The 22,991-nt window shown below is 42.9% G+C and overlaps 1 protein-coding gene across 1 annotated transcript in view; it reads right to left on the minus strand.

The window, feature by feature from the left end:
• The window catches only part of SDC2 (syndecan 2), a 138,352-nt gene that overhangs the window by 14,217 nt on the left and 101,144 nt on the right, over positions 1-22,991 (minus strand). Inside the window, exon 2 of the mRNA XM_063924161.1 lies at positions 1,506-1,617. Coding sequence (XP_063780231.1) covers positions 1,506-1,617 — 112 coding nt within the window. The remainder of the gene's footprint in view (positions 1-1,505; positions 1,618-22,991) is intronic.

Below are 22,991 nucleotides of genomic sequence, written 5' to 3' on the forward strand. Positions count from 1 at the left end.
GGAGAGAAGAGGCATTGGATTCCTTTAACATACCCCAATTCTTACTTTATACTACAAAACTAATATTGTGTAAATACAATATAACGGTCTTGCAAAAACTGGTAGAAAAATAATTAATTATACCGTATACTCTATACTATGCTGTATTTCGGCAGCGAGGTTGTCCTGCCAATATGAACAAATATGGGGGGCTGAGCTAAGCTTTCCATTATCGGCCCCAGTAGTCGCATAAGAAAGTCATGACCACTGAAATAGCTGCACTAATTTAATAATCTACCACGTGGAGAAATGGCGCCTAGATGTTCAGTAATACCACTTTCAGACAGAAAAATCTCAAAAACCCAGATTTTTCACAGGTTTGTGTTCCCGGGAAAAACCCGGCTTACAGTCTCTTACCCCCTTTCACACAGCACAAAAAAAACGGAAAATTCCTGGGTCGACCCCTTTCAGACAGAACCCGTGTCAGCCCTGCAATAGACTTGTGTGTCATAAAAAATGGACTGTTTTCATGGCACACAGAGATGAGGTCATGAAAAGTGGGTGGCAGCTCCCTGATCTCTTCCTCCTTCCAATGCGCCATGCTATCTCCCTCCGTCTCCCCTGCAGCACAATGATGACGCCAGTGCAACACCCTCTCAGCCAATCAGAGAGACCCTGCTGCTCAGCCAATCGCCAGTGACCCGCCAGCTCAGCCAATAAGCGCGGTCAGCTGCGACCAGTTTCTAAAATACCGGGTCGGACCCTTTCAGACAGCCGGCAACCCGTGTAAGAGCCGGGAAAAACCCAGGTAAATTCCTGGGTCGAATTCCCGGGAACTTAGTCCTGTGTTGACCCTTTCGCACAGAAAAAAATCCTGGGTCGACCCTTCACGAGCCGGGAAATTACCGGGTTCTTTTCTCTGTCAGAAAGGGGTATAAGTGTTCATTTGGCAATGTACTGTACTGTCAATGGGAAATATAAGAGGCTTTTCCTTTATTAACAAAAATAAGTGTTTTTGGACAATTACTGCCATTAAGCATATTCACTAACAACCCCCATCCACATTTTTTTTCTTCCAATATCATATGTGGTTATGCTCAATTCAGTGGGTATTTTATGTTGGATACCAAAGAAAGTTTTCCCATTTTAAATATATGTATTAATACACATGCAAACCAGGCTTCTTAAAAACTGCATATATTTTTATGCTCCGAATTGTTATACTTAAACATTATTATTTTAGATATTTTTTGATCTTTAGAAGAAGTGCGTGTCTTCCTCAACCCAAGAGAAAAAGATCAAGTGTACGGCCCTTGCAACATATAAAATGCTTTGAATTTAAAGAACAATGGTGTAAAAAAAAGTCTCTTCTTCATATGCTTTGGTAGAAATCCATTACTGATTATTCTACCCAAGGTCCTCAATCTTCATTGTAGAAAGTAATCAATTAAAAAAACAATACTTGTGAGAGATAAAAACCTACAATAGAAAACATGTTAATAAATTCATAAATTGATAATCCTTACCTGATCCAGAGCCAGAGGAGTAATCATCATCATCAATAGGATATGTTCCGGAAGATTCTTCAACTGACGTGTTATCAATATACAGGTCTTTGTCCGATGTTGTAGTGGGCCACTGTAAATACAGATTTGAGAGGTTGAAGTGATCATATGGGTTGAATCTTAAAGCAAAATAAAAAAAATCTGGCGTTTATTATGCATGTATACTAGCATTACGCTGGAGACTGAAGTAGGTGTAGTAACTCTGTAAAAAATGGTCTTTACGCTGGACTGTGTACCTGTCTGACATCAATTAATGTGACCGATTCACTATTGGAGCTTTCAAGTGAAAAGCGGATTCATTTTACATACAAGACGGGTGTTTTTTTTTTTTTGTACCATCACAATTACTCATTGAGTTAAATACAAATGGAACTAGAAATACAGAGAATTTCTCCACCCACCAATTAGCGTATTTCTGCAATGCCGAAAGAACTGCATTGAGAATTACATGCTGGGAAAGACAGAACTTCCAAATACAGCAGCAAGCATTCACTGTTAGCGTGCGCTTCCACTGAGCCAACATCCATGGAATTGTAGTCCATACATTTACTATGTTCCAAAGAGATTAAGGAGGTACATCGTGACCAAATATTGATGAGGCACTGGTGCCTAGTAAACAGGCTGGCTGCAGGGCCGGTTCTAGACCTTGTGGCGCCCAGGGCAAAAGTTTCCCGTGGCGAACAGGACAAAAGTTTCCTGTGGCCCTCCCCCCCCAGGTAAAATAGAGTTGGTGCGCGCCGAAGGCACACGTCCAAAAATAGGGGTGTGGCTTCTTCATAGGGAAGGGGCTTGTGCCACCAGTAGCAGTGTCCCCTGTAGCAGTGCCCCCAGTGTATTTGCCCCCTGTAGTTGTGCCCTAGTAGCGCTGCTTACAAACACACACACAAAAAACCCCCCACAATACTTACCAGGCCCGCTCCTGCTTCCTGACCGCTGCTGCGCTGCCCTCCGTCTCTGGCCGCCGCTCCTCTCTATGGGAGAGACGTCATGACGTCTCTCCCATAGCAGCGCTGCAAAGACACTAGAGGTCAATTATGACCTCTAGTGTCTGTCAGTGGTGCCGGCTGCAGCTGCACCCACGTAGCGCCTGCTGCAGCCGGGGAGCGGGGACCAGGAATAGCAGCTCTTGCCACCGCGGCGGCGCCCCGGGCAAAACCCCTGCTTGCCCGTCGCAAGAGCCGCTACTGGTTGGCTGTATGCCCAAGGACAGCGGTTCAGCCTACACTACGTCCATGGAAACAAAGCGAGGGGTGCATTAAGAGAGGAATCAGTCTCCATCCGTGCCCTCTGCTCTCTAACCGATGACACAATTGAGTTGACTATGTGAGGTGGCCATTTTCCCGGAGATTTTTATAATGGTGCTCCAGACGTGGGACTCGAAGAACTACACACATTAGAGATTCACCACTGAACAGAGCACAATAATTGGTGTTCACTGCAGATACTTGAAGTTCTCTTTAGAAACGTGTAGGTTAAAACAAATACACCTCTGACTGTTAATAAAACTGAAGTCAGCTGGAAAAATTAAGGCGTTGGTTGAGCCCCAGGGATACAAGTCAAAACCATTTATCTTCTAGTTTGGGAAGTTGCTGAAGTAGAACAATGCCTTATTCATCTTTCTGTGTACTTCTGCAAGTGGCAATTGCCTTGCTATTGGCACAATCAAACAAATGAATCTATAAAACGTCACGCTGTGTAACAATACGGAAAATATTAAACACCGACAAGCCTCAGCACCTATGTAGGCTTAGAAGAAAAAAAAAACACGAAGATGCATTTTTCTGTGAATCAATTAACAAGGCTCTTAAGCTCTGGTTTGACGGCTAAAACAAGCTATAAACAAACGCCGTGTTATACCCAGAGGTACCAATTAAAGGGAACCCACAGCTCCAATTCGGACTACTCCTATACAGGAAACAGGTTAACGCTTGAAAAAGTTTGCTCACTGCAAACAGATCGATTCACCTTAATGCTGTCTCATTCAGCAAAATGTAAGCTATAAATTAGAAATACCATGAGTAGGAGGAGCCTATTTAATTGAAACAGAACATTTGACAAAAGTGTATAGTGAGTTATTATGAAGTGCTCACATATACATACCTCCCAACTTTGTGATAAGGCAAGGAGGGATCTGCCGCGCACAGCATTTAATTCAGTGATCACCGGCTGCACTGCAGAGCAGCGGTGATCACAGGATCTCCCAAACTCCCCCGCCCATCTGCGGGACACTACGACCCGCGGGTGGGACAGCATGACAGTGTGCGAATAGCGGGACTGTCCCGCTGAAATCGGGACAGTTAGGAGGTATGCATATAGACAAAGGTATTTTGGCTGCTGCATTTTTTTTCACGGGCACGAACTACAATTAAAAAAAAAGAAAAACTCATGGCAATGTCCTTTACAGTGAGAGAGACGGCCCACACTAGCTGATACCATCTAACCAATCTTACATCAATGCTTGCGCTGCCTACATGAGATCATGTAACCACAATCTCTAATACTATGATCACTTTTATTGGTGGTTCTTTTTTACATTTTTATATATTTTAACAACTAGTAAAAGCATGCTTTTGTATTTGTGAGGGAAGGAGGAGGGGGGGGGGCGGACTGACATGCGGGGCAGACTAGCCCTGTGCTGGGTGTCCCCCCGCATGTCAGGGAAAATTTAGCACAGCTACGATCAACTCGGAAAGACCCCCCGTAATCCCTTGCAAGTATGATCTATTCCAGTGGCTCAAGGTTTCCCAACAGGACATATTTTGGGGATTTCTGTCTGTTGAAACGGGTGGGATAATAATTTACTGACTCAGTAAAATAGACTAACATAACCTGTTGGTGGTACTTGAGGACTGGAGTTTAAAACCACATAGTTAGTTATTATTAGTTACCCCACGGTTGCATTAGAAAAGAAACAGCGGGGCAGATGTGTTAAGCCTGGAGAAGTGATAAGTGCAAGGTGATAATGCACCAGCCAGTCAGCTCCTAGCTGACCATTTACATATTGGAGCCGATTGGCTGGTGCGCTATCACCTTGCACTTATCACAGCTTTATCACTTATCCAGGCTTATACATCTGCCCCATTCTTTTTTATTTTTATGAACTACTGCTATTTCAGACATCTTACACATTATGAAGAGTATGCAACTTTCTGCTCACAGGTTAATGTAGTTAGCCAGTGCCAGTTTTCTGTGGGCAAGTCCAAAAGCAACGGTTAGACTCGGAGGTGAATATTAAATCCTGTGGCCTCAATCCTAGCAGGACTGCAGCACTAATCATGTCGCATTGCAATGCAACCCTCTGTGATCATCACATGAATTAAAATAAATTCACAGCAAATGGATAGGGCTTAACATGCTCCATGTGAATTGTTCCCAGCACTATTATGCTGGAAGTAATGTAATGCAGGCTGCTTACTAAACCTGGCTGTACATTTCAATTTCCCCAAAATGATATTTTATCGCTGCATGCAACTTGCTAAGCGGCTTTATCTGAATTTCTAATCTAGCTTAATAGACCATATATAAATGTAAAAAATTACTTTCTATACTAATGTGAGGAAATACTTTCAGCATTTTTGTCGTTTACTTTTTTTACTTGTAAACTTGTGCGCGTAGAGGTGAATAAATTCCGATATGGCCCCTCGTGTGTTACATAAGAGATGAATAATCAATACTGTGGTTACATTCAATTAACCTTTTATATAATTGCTTTAAACAAACACTTATGGTACGTTTCATAGCAGTAGATGTTTTTACAAATAAATGCAATAGGTGAGAGCCACATAAAACATCTCTTACTTATTATTATTATTATTATACATTTTCCAGTTTAAAGCCATACATCACAGGGATTTCTAGCTCCTTGCATACTGTCAAACAGCTAATTTAAATCTATTTGTCTTATTTGGGGCCTAATTCAGACCTGATCGCTAAAGTGCGTTTTTTGCATCCCTGCGATCAGGTAGTCGCCGCCTACAGGGGGAGGGGGAATTCGCTGTGCAGGTGTGCTATCACATGTGCAGGAGAACTGCACAAACAGAAGATTGTGCAGCCTCTGCACAGACCAGGACTTACTCTTCCAGTGCGATGATCGGGGCCGGAGCGGACGTCAGAATCCCTCCCTTCAAACGCCTGGTCCCTCCTGCGTTTCTCTGGACACGCCTTAAAAAACGGTCAGTTGCTACCCGCAAACGGCCTCTTCCCGTCAGTCACCTTGCAATCGCTTTTCCTCGCACCATCCCGTTGCTGCCCGCCGATCCCAGTCGCTGTGGACTGACGCGCCTGCGTATTGCAGTGCATACGCATGCGCAATTCAGACCTGATCGCAGGCTGTACGAAAACGCAGCCTAGCGATCAGGTCTGAATTAGGCCCTTGGTTTATTTAATTTCTACTACTTTATACACAGCAAGATCAATACATTTATTTTAATAGCGCTCTATAAACAAATTTAAAATGGTGTCTACATGACCAGTAAGGCGGAGATACATTTTTTGGTGCCAAAAGATATAAAGAGAAACTTGCCTGAACGTCACGCGGATACAAGACTGCAATTTGGATAAGTGTCTACAGTCAAGCCCAGTACACACTAGTCGAGCCCCCGCCGACATTGGCGGCGGCGGGGACCCGGAATCGGAAAGTGAATACACACTTGCTGATGCCAGCGGGAAAGGGAGTGATGGCGGGGGGGAAGGGGGAACGACACCCATGCTGCATCTGCACCATGCTGCATGGCTGTCGTCAGCGAGGACCTCCCTCATCTGTACATGTTTAGATGCACCGTTAACGACATTGAGTGTACACACTGGACGAGATTGTAGAAGATCTCGCTCACTTTGGCCCTTCTGAGCAAGAACTTTTACTTTCTTGTCTAGTGTGTATGGGGCTTAAGTCTGGGTACACAAGTTTCCATATATCGTTCAATCAACTAAACTAAAACAAAGTCAACAGATGTATAGCGAGGCCTGTTCGGTGTATTTAGCTGGAGATTTAGCGCAGCACTGGTCTTAAGGATACCATGGAGTGGTACAAGCTGTCAGAATGATTAGGTATGGTGGATCTCCCCTTCCACAGAGGGATGGACAGTGCCCAAGGTAATAGGCAGAGGTCTCAGCTATATCTAAGTGTGTGAATCCTGCCAAGTCCAGTTAATGTTACTAATATGGGGAAGTATTTAATGGAATAGATCTCACATAAAAAAAAAACACCCTTCTTCTCCCCTTTTGTTGTGATCATATTTATTTGGGGTTATGAGTAATAAGCACACCCATAACACAAAATATTATAATTTTGCTACTGATATTGTTTGATGCCACCATCACATAATCTAATGGCTTTTCATGATCTTCTGCTTGAAAACGATGTACTGGCAACATAATGCAGCAACCGTAGCTGACCAGCCGTATCTACAGGATTCCATATTTATTTATTTATTACCAGTTATTTATATAGCGCACACATATTCCGCAGCGCTTTACAGAGAATATCTGCCCATTCACATCAGTCCCTGCCCCAGTGGAGCTTACAATCTATATTCCCTATCACATGTACACACAGACACATTCACGCTAGGGATAATTTTGTTGGGAGCCAATTAATCTAGCAGTATATATTTTTGGATTGTGGGAGGAAACCGGAGTACCCGGAGGAAACCCACGCAAGTACGGGGAGAATATACAAACTCCACACAGTTAGGGCCATGGTGGGAATCAAACCCATGACCTCAGTGCTGTGAGGCAGTAATGCTAACCATTACACCATATGGCCCTCCCTCTGAATATATAAACTACAGGAGAGGTAAGGGCTGTAGAGTATACAGTGTATTCGTAGAGGGTGTATTTGGCAAGCCAGTAAAAATAGGATTAGGCACCTACCCCCCCCCCCCCCTCCTCCAAAAAAAAAAAAAAAATACAAAAAAAATTAGATTGCCCGTATCAGACAATTAATTTGTGTCTTATCTAGACCATTTTTAGAACCAGCCATGTCACCAATACTACACCTGAATAAAGGCATTGTTCTTCATATTATATTTATTTCTCTGGCATCTTCATACCCCACAGCATGGTTTAGTTAAACCCAGTAAGTAAACAAGACTAGATATTACACAGAGGTAAGAGGGTCCTGTTTGAATGCTTTGGGGAACAAAGACTTATTATGGTGGATACTGAACTACCGGAACAATTCCGCATTGTTCCAGTGCAGGGAAAGTTGTTCCAATAAGCAGTTACTTTGCATTGTCGGGTCCCTCTTCGCAACCCCAGGCCTCCCTCCCATCTGAAGATGCTGCTGGTTCCTGCAAGCAAACTGAAAACTTAAATTTTTCGGAGTTTGCTGAATACTAGCTGGCCCCATCGGGCCCCCAATAATGAATGGGAACTTTACTGAAAGCATCTAGATACTAGCGATTCCATGTTTAGGTGGCCCATATTGAATAATGAAGAGGTTTAAAAAAGAAATCCTTAATGCTGTAAGACAAACAGTACGATAATATATTCAGAGAATTGTCACATTTCACTCGGAGAGGTTAAAAATACAGATCATTTAACTCGGTGACCAGCCCTCCATCACTGTCATCACTGACTAGCGCGTTGGACCCTACAAGCTTCACATGTTGTAGATTTCATTTCATTGTTATATTGTAATTTACAGCTTTTATGTAATCCTGTGATCTCACACCAGACAGCTGATTTATTGCTTACACAGGTGCTTGAGCGCAATGATAAACGCCCTGAGTGATTATCCAAGTACAAGTTTCACAACAGCTTATCAGAGCTACAAGAACTGAGAGATGGGCATGCCGTGAGACAAAACAAGGCAGCATTCTGGTGGATCTTAGCAACATAGATTTTGATGGCAGAGAAGAACCACTTGCCCCATCTAGTATGCCCTAAACACGTGGACACACACACTAGGTTTCTTTCTTCTTTATACAGCCAATTGCATATCAATGGGTGCAATGTGTGCGGTGCACATGGCCCCCTGGGTCCAAGGGGGGCTCACACCGCCAGTGTCGGACTGGGGCATGAAGGGCCCACCGGGGGAATGCAGTGTTAGGGGCCCATACTTAAGGGTGTGGCCAGCCTACAAAGGGGGAGTGGCCAGCATCCACAGAGGATTGAAATACACAATAGTCTAGTGCAGTGTAATGCAACATATCTACCATGTATAATACAAGTGCACAGTCTGGAACCTGATCCCTAGAGGAAGGAGTAGACACTCAGGCAGTGGGGCCTACCGGTGGCTTCCCTGGTACCCCTGTGGGCCAGTCCGACCCTGCACACAGCACATGCTGCACCCATTTCTTCTATACTTACCCCTCTGCTGCAAAATCACCAGGGAAATGGCGCAGTGGCCATTTTCCCGGCATTTAGCACATACGCAGTAGGAAAACCGCCAGCAAAATGCCCACTGCAACATTTTTCCAGAGACATGCGCCTCTTCTAGTAGACTCTAGCACAGCGCTTACACAAATACACACACCCGACTGCTGGCTAGAGAGGAGGGGCCCTGACAGAGACTGCACATGGGCCTCCTCCTCTCCTATATGCCTCAGCATACACCCATTTAATAAACTGAATGTAACAAAAGCCATGCATGTGTATCAACAAAGATGCATCTGCCTTCTTATTGCATCTGCAGAAATCTTAAGATATGTGTAAGCAGGGGTGCTTTAAGAGAGGTGGAGGCCCGCGCTCTGCCTCCTCCATTCGGGCCCCCTCTGCTCTAGTGCTCTGACTCTACTGCGCACGCGGAGATTACTGGAAAAATGGCGCAGTTGCCATTTTCCCCGTGATTTTTCTACTGCACATGCGCAGAACACCGTGGACATGTCCACTGTGCCATTTTCACAGTGATTCTAGTGTGCTGCGACATCAGCGCAGCACTCTAAAGGGGTAAGTATTAAAAAAATGGGTCCAGCGTTTGCAGTGGGGTCTCCGGCTGGACTCATGGGCCCATGTTCACTGCACACGCTGCACTAATTATAGATACGCCAGTGTATGGAATAGTCTTGCGTATACTATAAGATGAACCTGGTCTGTCTCCTTCGTTGTTCACTGCTCCAACACCGGCACCTATAGGTGCGAAACTTTATGCCTCTCATTTTACACGCACATCATACATCAGGTTTAAGACACAAAATAAAAATACAGGTTGAGTATCCCATATCCAAATATTCCGAAATACGGAATATTCCGAAATACGGACTTTTTTGAGTGAGATAGTGAAACCTTTGTTTTTTGATGACTCAATGTACACAAACTTTGTTTAATACACAAAGTTATTAAAAATATTGGCTAAAATGACCTTCAGGCTGTGTGTATAAGGTGTATATGAAACATAAATGCATTCTGTGCTTAGACTTGGGTCCCATTGCCATGATATCTCATTATGGTATGCAATTATTCCAAAATACGGAAAAATCCGATATCCAAAATACCTCTGGTCCGAAGCATTTTGGATAAGGGAGACTCAACCTGTATAGGGAAAAAAAATTACAAGAGACTGAAGCAGGAGACCGCAAAACTGAAATCTCCTCGCCAGCTGGCTCCCCCATAATGACGTGTGATTTGCAGCATCACCAGATGCATTTTATCAACCTCCGTGTTTATTGCTCTATTTGATTATGAATTACAGCTTCATGTGATCTGGCAAGCCCAGAACAAAAGTTTGATTTATTGCATTGGCACTTGGCAGAAATACTCTGATTAACACCCAACTTATTCAATTACAAAAGGAGAAACATTTCCTACAAGTGCAATTTATCAAACACCCATTGATTTTCTTTTTCTCAGATCAGGAGAGGAAATCAGTGACGGGAGAGATAAAGAAATAAATGGCAGCTTCATTTTCTCAGTGGACATTGACCTTTAGGATGAAGCATCAGTCTCAGAAGTGAAGGGCTGCAGGATTCCAATTCTACGCTTAAAAATCTAATTCGGCAGTGCTAAACTGCCAGGCCAGTGCGACAGACACGCAAAGCTGGCATATAAAACATTAGTGATCCTTTGTGCGTCTCATTAATGCTGGACTGCCTCATTCCAGACATCAGAAACGCATACAAAGAATAGATTAACATCCAGTTTGGTGATATTGGTACATAGCCTCACAACATTCAATGAATTTGATATACTATCGCTACCCCACCTGCTAAGCTGGAGGAGTTGTAGCAAGTTCCACCAGGGCTGTCTAGCGTTTCCTATGTGCTGGTCCACAACCCTCCTCCTCTTCATACTCAATACGTGCCCAAGATGCAACATAAGCAAGCTGCATTCATGGGCCACTCATTTACTGTCAACAGTGAATGCAGATTGCTTGTGTTGAGTCCAAGCCATAACTACCTACGGGGTCTATTTACTAAGCCCTGGATGGAGATAAAGTCAACAGAGCTAAACTACCTGCCAATCCGCTCCTGAGTGTCAGTTCACAGGCTGGGTTTGAAAAATGACAGGAGCTGGTTGGCTGGTACTTTATCTCCATCCAATGCTTAGTAAATAGACTCCTAAGGGGGACATTTACTAAGCAGTGATAAGAGCGGAGAAGTGAGCCAGTGGAGAAGTTGCCCTCTCAACCAATCAGCAGCTCTGTATCATTTTATAGTATGCAAATTATAGATGTTACTTCAGTGCTGATTGGTTGCCATGGGCAACTTCTCCACTGGCTCACTTCTCTGCTCTTATAACTGCTTAGTAAATGTCCCCCCAAAAAGTCTCTTAATTCTCTACTACCACCTAGAGGTTAAGACCTTCACTCAACACTTGGGTATACAGTGGGTAGACCAAGAAGAAGCTACAAACGCTCTTCACAGCAGGGTCTTATTGGTCCACCCTCTGCCACCACCGACGACATCACACAGCCATCGGACGACACAGAGTTTATAAGCTGCAGGTAGTAGTGCCTTTTTTTTTTCTTCTTTTCAATATCTAAACTTATGTTTCTATACATTGTATGAATTGCAGGCTGCCTGGCTGTATTCCAAGTTATGTTTCTATCTGCAAAGGTGGTGATATAAGAACCAAATGCTGGCTTTGTAAAAAAAAAAAAAGGTGCTATTTTAGCGTGGCCTTACAACGTGAATATCCGTTTGTGCTAGAGCAGAGCAGTGGTTCCCAACTCCAATTTTCAAGCACCACCAACAGGAATTTTTTTATGGATTTCTTTAATCATGCACAGGTGAGTTCATCTGTTTTGCTAGATCAATTATTATTCCACCTGCTTCCACAGACAGACATCCACAAAACACTACCTGTTGAGGAATCTTGAAGATCAAGGTTGAGAATCAATGTGCTAGAGTTAAGATAGGTACACACTATAATCTGCCAGATCTGGCTGGTAATGGATGAGATCAAATGACAATCTATAATTTGTTCCCAAACACTGGAAAACGAATAAAACCTGTTCCTCATACAAATTGGTTAAACACAAATTTAACCAACTTGGATGAACGACTGTTTTTGACAGTTGTGCAGTGGTTGGGAGCAAATAGTAGATTGTAATTTGCTCTCATCCATTGCCAGATTTTCATTCCCTCCAGCTAGATCTGGCAGATTATCTGGCAGATAATTGTATAGCGTGTACCTAGCTGGAAAAGTTACAACTGGGAAAAAATTTTTTTTTTTTTTTTTTTTTAACAGTGCACCTTAGTTATTTATTTAGAAACATGGGGGTCGATTCTATTCGGCAACTAATGAATAGCGCCGGGAATTAGCTCCCGACGCTATTCAATTCAGCAACTAATTACCTGCAATTGTCGGGAATTCTTCTCTCATCCCCGGGGGATGAGAAGAGAAACCCGACAAAAGTGCTGCCTCGCGGCCGGCGCGAGGCTGATTCTGTCGGGAATCAGCCTCGCGCCGGGGAGTTAAGTCGGAGAATGCCCAATCTCCCGACAATTCAACCTGTTTTGTCGGCGAGAACGGGCCATCGCCGACGTAACTAGTTGCTGAATTGAATAGCGTCGGGAGCTAATTCCCGGCGCTATTCATTAGTTGCCGAATAGAATCGACCCCATGGTTAGAAAGCGCTGGTATACAACATATATATTTCAAAAAAAAAGATTTTTTTTTTATTTTTCCATATAAAATATCACTATAACATACTTAATAGATAATAAATCTCAACTGGTCAAAAATGTACAATAACCTTTATATGATATCCCATTTCTATTAATTTTTCTTGGATTATTTCCCATTTTCACAAAAGGGTTGAGTATTCCCTTTGGTACTGGAAAGCTTCAGGCTAACTGGTGTAATCACTGAATATTTAATTGGCACCAGGTGATACCTTGTCTTTGGTAATTATTTGTTTATTTTTTAAACGCTAATCACTTTAAATAGTGGCTGAAACTTCAACCAACTGTAGGTTTCAAAATTTTGACTTGTTAGTCAATTTGCACATGTCTAACACTTATTGAAGTGCACGTAATAAATAACTGGAGCCAGTGTCTCCTTCACAAAACTGTCCATGTAAAAACTCCTCCTTGATTAAATATTTCACCTATGTACACAAAAGAGGCTTGGGGTGGGGGTGTCCTCACCCAGGATTTCCCGTTACCAAAACAGAAAGCCATCTTTAGGACCCCACAGATTTCACCCATCCATACTACGGAAGCAGTTTTAAAGAATATCATAGAGCAGGCATGGACACAACCTGTGTCACAGGTATGGTGACATAACAAGTCCCAGCATGCTACGGCCGCGTGACAGCTGGCAGGGCACGTTGGGACTTATACGTTCACAATACCTGGAGAGTGACAGCTATGAATGCACGCAATTTCACTGCAGGATGAGAACTACAGTATTCAGTGCATTGATGCTTTCCGGTTTAAAGAGTGAAAGCTAAAGAAGAGACTGTCAACTTAAAAAATAAAATAAAAATGTAAAAGTCTTAGTAATCTTTTGTACAATGACACACACATGAAATTTCAAGTGTATCTAAAATTATACTTCCAGGCTGTGAGCTTTTCAAAAGACATTTACTCAGACACGCTTTTCTATATTCCGCCCTACACTACATGCAGAAGGCAAGTGATTAAAGCTACTGGGGTAACATTTCAGATATGCAAGACAATCACAGCTCACCTACTGGCCTTTGCTGCTCCACCCTCTAGTGATTCCCAATATCCCGCTAGTGGTCAAATAACAGGGCAGCCCCATGGAAACCCATATGAAGTCACTCAAGCTCATACTGAAGAATGACGTTTTTAATACAGACTGTTCCTTTTTAAAACCTCACAATAGCATCTGTTATCAATCGTGCTGGGCTCTCTGGAAGAGACTTCTATGTTCAAAGCCATTTATTGATTCATTTCCACATTGTGGCTTGAAGAAAATAACCTTTGTGGCAAGAAATTCAAGCCAGAGTTTATGACAGGTAAGGAATTACAGTTACTCTATACTTCCAAAAGCTCGGAGAAAGAAGAAGAAGAAGAAGAAAAAAAAAAAATAAGTGTGTGTGTGGGGCGGTTTAAAAGTTAAATTGCAAACAAACACATGAAATAAAAACCAAAACCAAAACTATAATCTACTTGTTTGTTGACCAGAAAATGAAGCCTGAAAATACGGCAAATACAAAATAATGTGAGTGATAGCAATTTGCTAGAAATATGAAGAGAGCCATTAGGGTTCACGCTTAATCTGTTGCATTTCACTTGCAAAAATAAACCAGCATGGTATGAAAGAAATTATTTTCTTCAACACCTCACTGCAAGAGAGCGCTCCAACTAGGAGTATGGGGAACATCTATTTCCCTTCTGATAACTTCCTTTGCAAAGCCCAGCCGAGAGACTATTGTTCCTGCTTCCAGTCTGCCTATAGTCCTGTTATTTCTTAGTTTTGTAGTGTGCTGCCAATAGGGTTACATTCTACAGCTCACTCGGTCACACAAACATGCTGACTTTGTAATAAATGCTAAGCCCTAGATCAGAGGCCAGCGGAGACACTACAGCTTTAGTGGAACTGCTAGTCACAGCGCAAGGGCATGCTTGTGGAACCACATCAGCTGGAACAACATAGGCTGCTTTACATCGCTCTGCACAAAGGTGCAAGATTTTAAAATGTTTTACTGGGAATTTAATATTTTATTATACAAGATCATAAGGGACATTTATGAAAGTCAAAGCAAAAAAAATAATAATTAAAAAATAGATGGGCTGCTGCTTTCAAATGTTCTAGAAAACAATGTTTAGAAATCGGTCATGACTGCTGATAATAACTATTTTCACACAATTTGACAGACTGTGGTAATAATAATAATAATAATAATTTTATTTATATAGCGCTCTTTCTCCAATAGGACTCAAGGCGCTTAACAGATACATAGTATAATATAGTACAGAAACAAAGTACAGAAAAGCTTTCATAAAATACAGAAGCATGAAGATACTAAAGGGACAATTATGGGAATGCTGAGTAAACAGGAAAGTCTTGAGTCTACTTTTCAAGGATTCTATAGTTGGGGCCTCTCGCACTGTGCGGGGAAGCGAGTTCCATAGAGTCGGAGTCGCATGGCTAAAAGCTCGACCACCAGATGAATTACGGGAGATTCTAGGTACTGCTAAAAGTCCTTCATCTACAGATCGCAGTAATCGAGTGGGGCAGTATGGGGTCAGAAGCTGCTTCAGGTACCTTGGGCCCTGGTCATATAATGCTTTGAAACACAGTAAGCCAATCTTGAAGATGATTCGCCATCTTACAGGCAGCCAGTGAAGGGAGTAGAGGATGGGTGTTATGTGGCTAGAACGGGGCTGGTTGGTTAGCAGCCTGGCAGCTGTGTTTTGCACCAGCTGTAAGTGGTGCAATTCTTTTGTTGGGAGACCAAGGTCCATTCACTGCGAAGGCCATGGAGTACACCCTGGAGCAGTCCACTGGAGGCAAAATTTGTGGTTTTCTACTGTAATATACGGTGATGTGCGCAGCTGAATGTAACAGCAGGCCCTTGCCAAGAACTGAATGATCCCCCTAGAACTATGAGGCTGATCCAAACTGGGATGGACGCAATTCTATCATTATATTATTTACTTTGTTTATCCAATTAGGTGCGATCCGTTTTCGGCTGATTAAAATGGCTGGATATCGTGATTTTTGACCGATTGTCATTATTGCGGTATCCAATTAGGGTCCATTTTGATTGCCCGAAAACGGACCCACGATCGTGCAAACATACATGGGATCGGGGATAAGTCCCTGATCCTACGTGTTATTGCGGCTCCGGCAGCCACTTACCCCGGATTATGCTTTGGGTGCCTGAGGCCCCCAAAGCAAAACCCGCAATAAGTGTAGGCATCTAGGGGAGGAGTGCGCCGCATCGGGGCTAATAGGATAGCCTCCGGCGATACAATCCTTAGATTGTATATTTTGCACTTCCATTAAAATATTGACCTGATGACAAGGCTTACTGCTTTCCTGGGGCCGCTATCACTATGGTAACCAGTCGACATGGCATTAAGGGCTAAATTTAGGGTTAGGCTGAAATAGTGAAAAACGCAGACTAAATTTTGACTGCCGACATTCCACACCCATCCCTATGAACCAAAGATGGCTTCATAAAAAATATTTTGTTAGATGCACTGTTATCTGAGCTCTGATTACATGTTACATATCTGCAGACAACTTAACGTTTTACAATACTAAGGGCTAGATGCATCATCGCTTGAAAAGTGATAAAATGGAGAGTGAAAAAGTGCCAGCCAATCAGGTCCTAACTGCCATGTCACAGGTTGTATTGGAAAAATGGCAGTTAGGAGCTGATTGGCTGACACTTTTTCACTCTCCATTTTATCACTTTCCGAGCAATGATACATCTAGCCCTAAAGCACGAATGATTATATGACTGCAGTACATACTCAGTATTCCACTGTGTCAATAGAAAAACAAACTCATCATAAGACACACGCCCTAGTTGAGTCTTCATGTGAAATCATGTGCTCTCTCTCTCCTCCCAAGTAAGAGTGACACCCTTTGCAGAACATAAGAGGAAATCAAAAAGCTCTGCAAACTGAATTACAACCACAGAAAATAAAATAAGCACGAACGCTGGTGGAAAACAAAATCCGGTCATTGAATTGCTAAAGGTTTCATTTGCTCCAGGAAATAACATCAGTGTGTTCCGCCACAAATCCATGTAAGTTAAATGCCTTCATGAGGTGAATCTTTTTACGGATATGGTCTGCGTAAAACAAATCAATGCTAACTAAATAAAGGCAGAAGGCCTTCTCAGATCAAGCATGAGTGCAAACCTCCTGGAGCGGATTAACACACTCAGAACATTTACAGAACTTTTAGGGTCATGTCACAACAGTGCACTCTCGGCTGCAGGGCAGTGCCTAAAATCGCTCTAAATTGAGATTCATATTTGTGTGTACAATGGAGAGGATGTCACAAGTGTGCTTTCATTTCATTTCAATTTGCGCCCTAATCTTAAAATAAGACTTGGCTTCCTGGAAGAAGTCGATCCAGCTTCTTCAATATGTGAGAGAACATGTCCATCAAAGTATGGTTTAGGGTAGACACCATGATCTCCAATGTTCCTCTGGCCGGGCTCGAGCATGCGGGTTCAGTATGACATCCTGGCGGTCACATGATCGACAGTGGAATCGTGACAATGAAGATCCCGACGTGGTGGCAGCCAGGGATAACTCCTGGGGGCACGGTTAGGGCTAACACCCCTTCACCCACAATGCCTAAACCTAACATCCCTTAAAGCCTTACAATAACCCCCCTCTCCAGGTCCTAACCCAGATACTTACCCTGAAAATGTCGGCTGTCAGTGTTCTGGGGCCGGTCAAATAACCACTGGCATCCCAACTGCTGGGAAGCTGTACGCATCCAGAGCATGCATAATGAAACCTTGTCCCCTATTTATCAAGCCTTGGAGAGTGATAAATAGCACTGTGATAAAGTATCAGCCAATTAGCTCCTAATTGCCATGTTACAGGCTGTTTAAAAAAAAAGACAGTTAGGAGCTGATTGGTTTGGTACTTTATCACTGTGCTATTAAGCACTCTCCAATGCTTGATAAATCTTGGCATTAATTTGGTGCCTCATTCCACCTGCGAAGAAGAGCCAACACTACACATGTGTTGCTCCACCATATGCTTCAGTATACAATAAGCAGGATGGAAGTGCACCACCCACAGATGTGGCCTGAGATTATATATTTGTATGTTGCAGCCCTGAAATGCTTAACGTGTACTCCCAGCACTGTCTGAATTTAAGAGCCCGGTAACAATTTTGGTGTTTTTATTACAAATTTTTTTTTATAAAGACGCCCAAAAAACAGGCGTGGAATATGATGTGAACAGAAGGGCATAGACTGTCCTTTATTAATGCAGTACAAACATATTTTGCGCTGCAGTACACTTACATGTTTTTGGGGAGCAAATACTTGCACCAAAGAAACTTACATTCTAATGTCATTATTGCAAATTCCCGCCAATGTAGATTCCTTGTAATTAGAATTAGAATCTCGGTAAACTATCAGTAGATTTCTGGACCAGGTGAGGAGAGCAGGACAAGAAAAACAATAAAGAAAATAAACATTTCTGCTGCGGCTAAGAGAATGCAGCAAACGTGACTGGAAGCACATGCAACAGAAGAAACAGTCTTTTGGGAACCCAGTTATTTATTATATTACATAGCGCATAAAACAATGTCATAAAAGAAAATAAAAAATGAAAAAGGATCTGGTGACCAGTGTGCCTTAACACTCAATCGTCTGCACAAATCCATCTTCTAAGTAGACCTCTAAAAACATCTCCTTTTCTCATCTCGGAACTCAAAGCATCACATGCAAGGGGACTCTGAAGAATAATGCCCGATAATTTCAGGCAATCAAAGCAGGAAGGTCACATCCGTCTACTTACTGGATAAAGAGTTCTGATCACAAGGAACACACATCGGAATCATGCCACTTCATTTACTCTGATCTAATCTTTTAATTGCACAAAAGAGGGGGGGGGGGGGGGGGGACAGCTTCTGAATCCCGGAAACACCTGTGTCATTATTCTTCTGCAAACTAGTGTCACATTTGAGGTTTGTGAATATCTTCTTTAAAAGTGAAGGCCTTAGATTTTGTACTAAAAAAAATAAAAAGGTTTGTGAGATGTAATACAAAGGGTTGTGTGTAGCGCTATGAGCCATTACTAGTGGAAGGAAAGTGAGTGTGTGTGGGTGGGTGTGTGGGTGGGGGGGGGGGGGGAGCCTGGCGGCAGCTCAGCTTCTCTCGGAGTGCAGGGGCAAGCCCCCAGTGTGATGAAAACGTGGGTATATGTTGCCAGGCCATGCCACACTTTGGGATGTGCGCTGTTGGCATGCACAAAGTGGTCAAAACAATTATGTGCAAATTTCCTTGCACTTTACGGCGAGATCCAGACGGAGTCCGGTCAGGAACTCATCGGTCGGGATCCCGGCACTCAAAACACTGAAGCCGGGATCCCGACACTGCTCAAATGCTGGCACTAGCATCCCGAATAGGATCGCAATCCCGACGCAGGAATACCGCCTGCCGGGATCCCGAATGTCTGTGTGCTGGGCTGTGGGGGAGGGTTAGGATGCGGTAGTGGGATGAGGGGAGGTTTAGCCACCACCGGGGAGGGTTATGTTTAGGCTGTTAGGGGGGAGGGTCAACATACTTACCCGACCCCTGACAGTATTCTAAGCGTTGGGATGCCGTGATCGGTATTCTGACTACCGGCATATCAGCCCTGACCCCATTACAGCAGCCCAAACTCGCACACAAGTGCTCAGGCACTTTGCGCGAATAGGGACACAAGGGGTGAGAGCTAGGGTGCAGTTGCCTGCGTTGAAATGCAGTGGTAACAGCAACTTGGATATATATATTTATTATATATTTTATATTTTTAACTAGTGCAATAAAAGTATATTAAATCACTTTCTTTTTTGTTGAGAATGTGGCCAATAAGAGATAAAGAAAAGGACAGATCGCTCCGGACTCCATTAACAGTTTATGGACCCAGGTTAATTTCTGATGTGGACACATTATGCCCAGCCCTGAATAAAATACACAAGTTGTGTTGCCCAAAACAGCAAAAAAAATAAAAATATATAATAATAATAATAATAAGAAGAAGACAATACAGGTTGAGTATCCCATATCCAAATATTCCAAAATACGGAATATTCCGAAATACGGAATTTTTTGAGTGAGATAGTGAAACCTTTGTTTTCTGATGGCAAAGTTATTACAAATATTGTATTAAATGACCTTCAGGCTGTGTGTATAAGGTGTATATGAAACATAAATGCATTCTGTGCTTAGACTTGGGTCCCATCACCATGATATCTCATTATGGTATGCAATTATTCTAAAATACGGAAAAATCTGATATCTAAAATACTTCTGGTCCCAAGCATTTTGGATAAGGGATACTCAACCTGTATTAATAATCATCCCAAAAACACAAATATTACTAAGATTACAAAGATGACAGAAAGACAGCGCACATTGTTTTCTCTCTTACACCACAAACTTTGTGTAGGCAATATGGATGCAAGGGCTGTACTGGACATTGTGGCAATGCACAACTTTTTAAACACATTTACAATTGTTGTAAAGAAAATTGTATTTAATTGTTTAGAAAAGAGACCATGGGCCGGATGTAATGAAGTCCCTGTTGGCCAGAAGTGCCGGTTCCCAGCCCAACTCAGACATTTTTGTTTTTTAAAGCGGCAATCATTTAGAAGGCAAAACCATGCCTTGTACAGGATTGCCTCCGGCCAACACGGACTTCATTACATCTGGCCCCATGTGTTCTACAAAAGCAAGTTTCAGATCTACTAGGCATTTAATAGGGATGTTTACTGCTCTTGACTCATTTTGCCTTTAATCTGTATATTCGGTTTCCTCCCCATAAGAGCACATAATTCAAAGTACTCCTTTACTGCAAAAACATTTCAACTGTAATGTGTGTTAGGAGATGATCAGGTTACTCACCTGGGATCATCTCCAGCCCAAGTGTAACGACCAGTCTGTGTTCTACGGTTTACATCATACTTAACAGCCCGTGGCTCTCCAGCTGCTGAGGGACTACAAGTACCAGCATGTCTTTCCAGCCAGCCATTTCAGCACTCCCGTATCAGTGCAAAATGTTCTCCGATCAGGCCATACAGACAGTGTATGACATACATGTTGCATGTTTCCATAGGAATTCATATAGTTGTAGACTTCAGAGCTGTAATTGTCGCTTTCAACCAGCGTGACAATCTCCTCTCAGGACAAATTTTAAATGACCACCCTGGCACCTATCTTAGGCAGCAGAAAAATTGGCACTGTAGTTCGACAAAACTTTGGATTAACAGTGTGTGGTACCTGGAAATAAGCTTCCAAGAACAGAACGAACAAAATTATTACTTAAAAGCACAATTCTACTGCATAGATTCGCACAAAAAGGCAAAAGAAAACAGATGTAATAAAGTTTGATGACCACTACAGCAGGCGGTCCACTGAGCCTTTAACTTCATCCCCCAGCTACTTCCTGCTTCACTGTCAGATACGCTTGCTCTTATATGGCTGCTGATCCGTTATTACAGACAAGGGCCTCTCTCTTTAATTACATGAATTGTTTTAATTTATTACCGAGATTAAGGGTAATGTGCTGCAATGTCTTCAGCATCAATACATATTATGCTCTCAGCATTACTAATAGGCGTTTTCCAACATCAATACTGAGGGTGGCGGTATCAACACTTGTAATCCTGCTCAGTATTAGTGCAGTAAACCTAGTCTATGGCTTCTATAATAGTGCCTCTATAAAGACTGTATTGAGAGCAGGGACGTATTAAGAGAGTAGGGGCCCTGCGTGCAGTCTCCATCAGGGCCCCTCCTCTCTAGCCGGCAGCTATGTGTGTAAGCGCTAATAGACTCTAGTGCTGTACTAGAGTCTACTAGAAGAGGCGCTGGTCTCCAGGATAATGGCGCAGTGGCTACTTCCCAGCACTGACGTGGGGCTCCGTAGTGGTAAGTATAGAAGAAATGGGTGCAGTGTCGGTCCCCTTGGACTCTGGAGGCCCGTGTGCACCGCACACACTGCACCCATTACAGTTACATCATATATTGTGAGCAATTAATAGACAGATGGGACAAATGTTTTGTGTTGTGGTACAATGTACTGATGAATCTCAATAAAAAAAAAAAATTGTGATTACAAATGAATAAAAAACTAAAAACATAAAAATATATCAGTCATCTTTCTAATCTCCAGTGACATCACAGACCTTCTGCATCCTCCTAGGTAACAAATGCACCACACAGTGGCTGATGAACGCTTCTGCCCCAAATGCATAATCATAACTATTAATCCTTAACTCTCGCTCTGTATATTATATTCAGTAGCGGAGTTTGCTACGGGCAAGCAGGATTTTAGCCCGGGGTGCTGCCTTCCGGAGGGCGACGCCGCTGTTGCAAGATCCGCTACTGGTGCCACCTGGTGCTGTTTAGCGGCCCGGTGCTGCGCGCGATGAAGTAATCGCGCACCGCACTGCATTGTGGGAGCGGCACATAGACGCTAGAGGTCATAATTGACCTCTAGTGTTTACACGGTGCTATGGGAGAGACGTCATGACGTCTCTCCAATAGATCCGAGGAGTGGCGCCAGATGCCGGAGATGGAGGGCAGCAGTGGTCGGGAAGCAGGAGCGGGGATTGTAAGTATTAATTTATTTTTATTTATTTTTTCATTTTCTACTCTACAGTGGGCACAGTACTGGGGGCAATACTACTGGGGGCACAGCTACAGGGGGCATAACTGACCACGCCCCTTCTCCATGAAGCCACGCCCCTCATTTTTGCCCAGGCCGCAAGGTCTAGATCTGACCCTGATTATATTAAGACATGAGAGAGAATTATTTTTGCGGAGCATAGTATGGTGATTGAAGGAAGAACAGCTAGCTGATCATTGAAAGCACTTGACTGTACCAAAGTTCACTTTGAATAACATCTACATGGCCCAATTGCCCTAATAATGGCAGAAAAGAGGACTCCGACTCTTCTAGTGGTAGCACAAGCAAGGCAGACCCCAATAGGGTGGAATCAGCAAACGCAGTGTACTGAATAAGAACGTACCACACCAGTGCAGCAAGATGGTTACTGGACTTCCATTATCTACCGCTAAACCGTTTTAAAGCAGACAACAAAAAGAGAATGTTAGGAAATTCTGACTTTTTTTTTTTTTAAAGGGGCAATCACTTGCAAGGCAAAACCATGTTTGCCCCTTTAAAAAAAGTCGGAGTTCAGCCGGCAATCTGCACAGCCACCGAACTCTGCAGCATTAAATCCGGCCCATAGTTTGTATATAAATGAGGTTGCTTTTTGCAAGCACAAATTTAATGTGTTACATAAAATCAAAAAGTATTTCTGAGTTTTGAGTTCTACACGTTCTTTTCAAATGAACAATACTAGATAAAGACAACAAACTAAAACAAGCAGCATTGTGTTTTC

This window comes from Pseudophryne corroboree, chromosome 5 (genome assembly GCF_028390025.1).
Source record: "Pseudophryne corroboree isolate aPseCor3 chromosome 5, aPseCor3.hap2, whole genome shotgun sequence".
NCBI lineage: Eukaryota > Metazoa > Chordata > Amphibia > Anura > Myobatrachidae > Pseudophryne > Pseudophryne corroboree.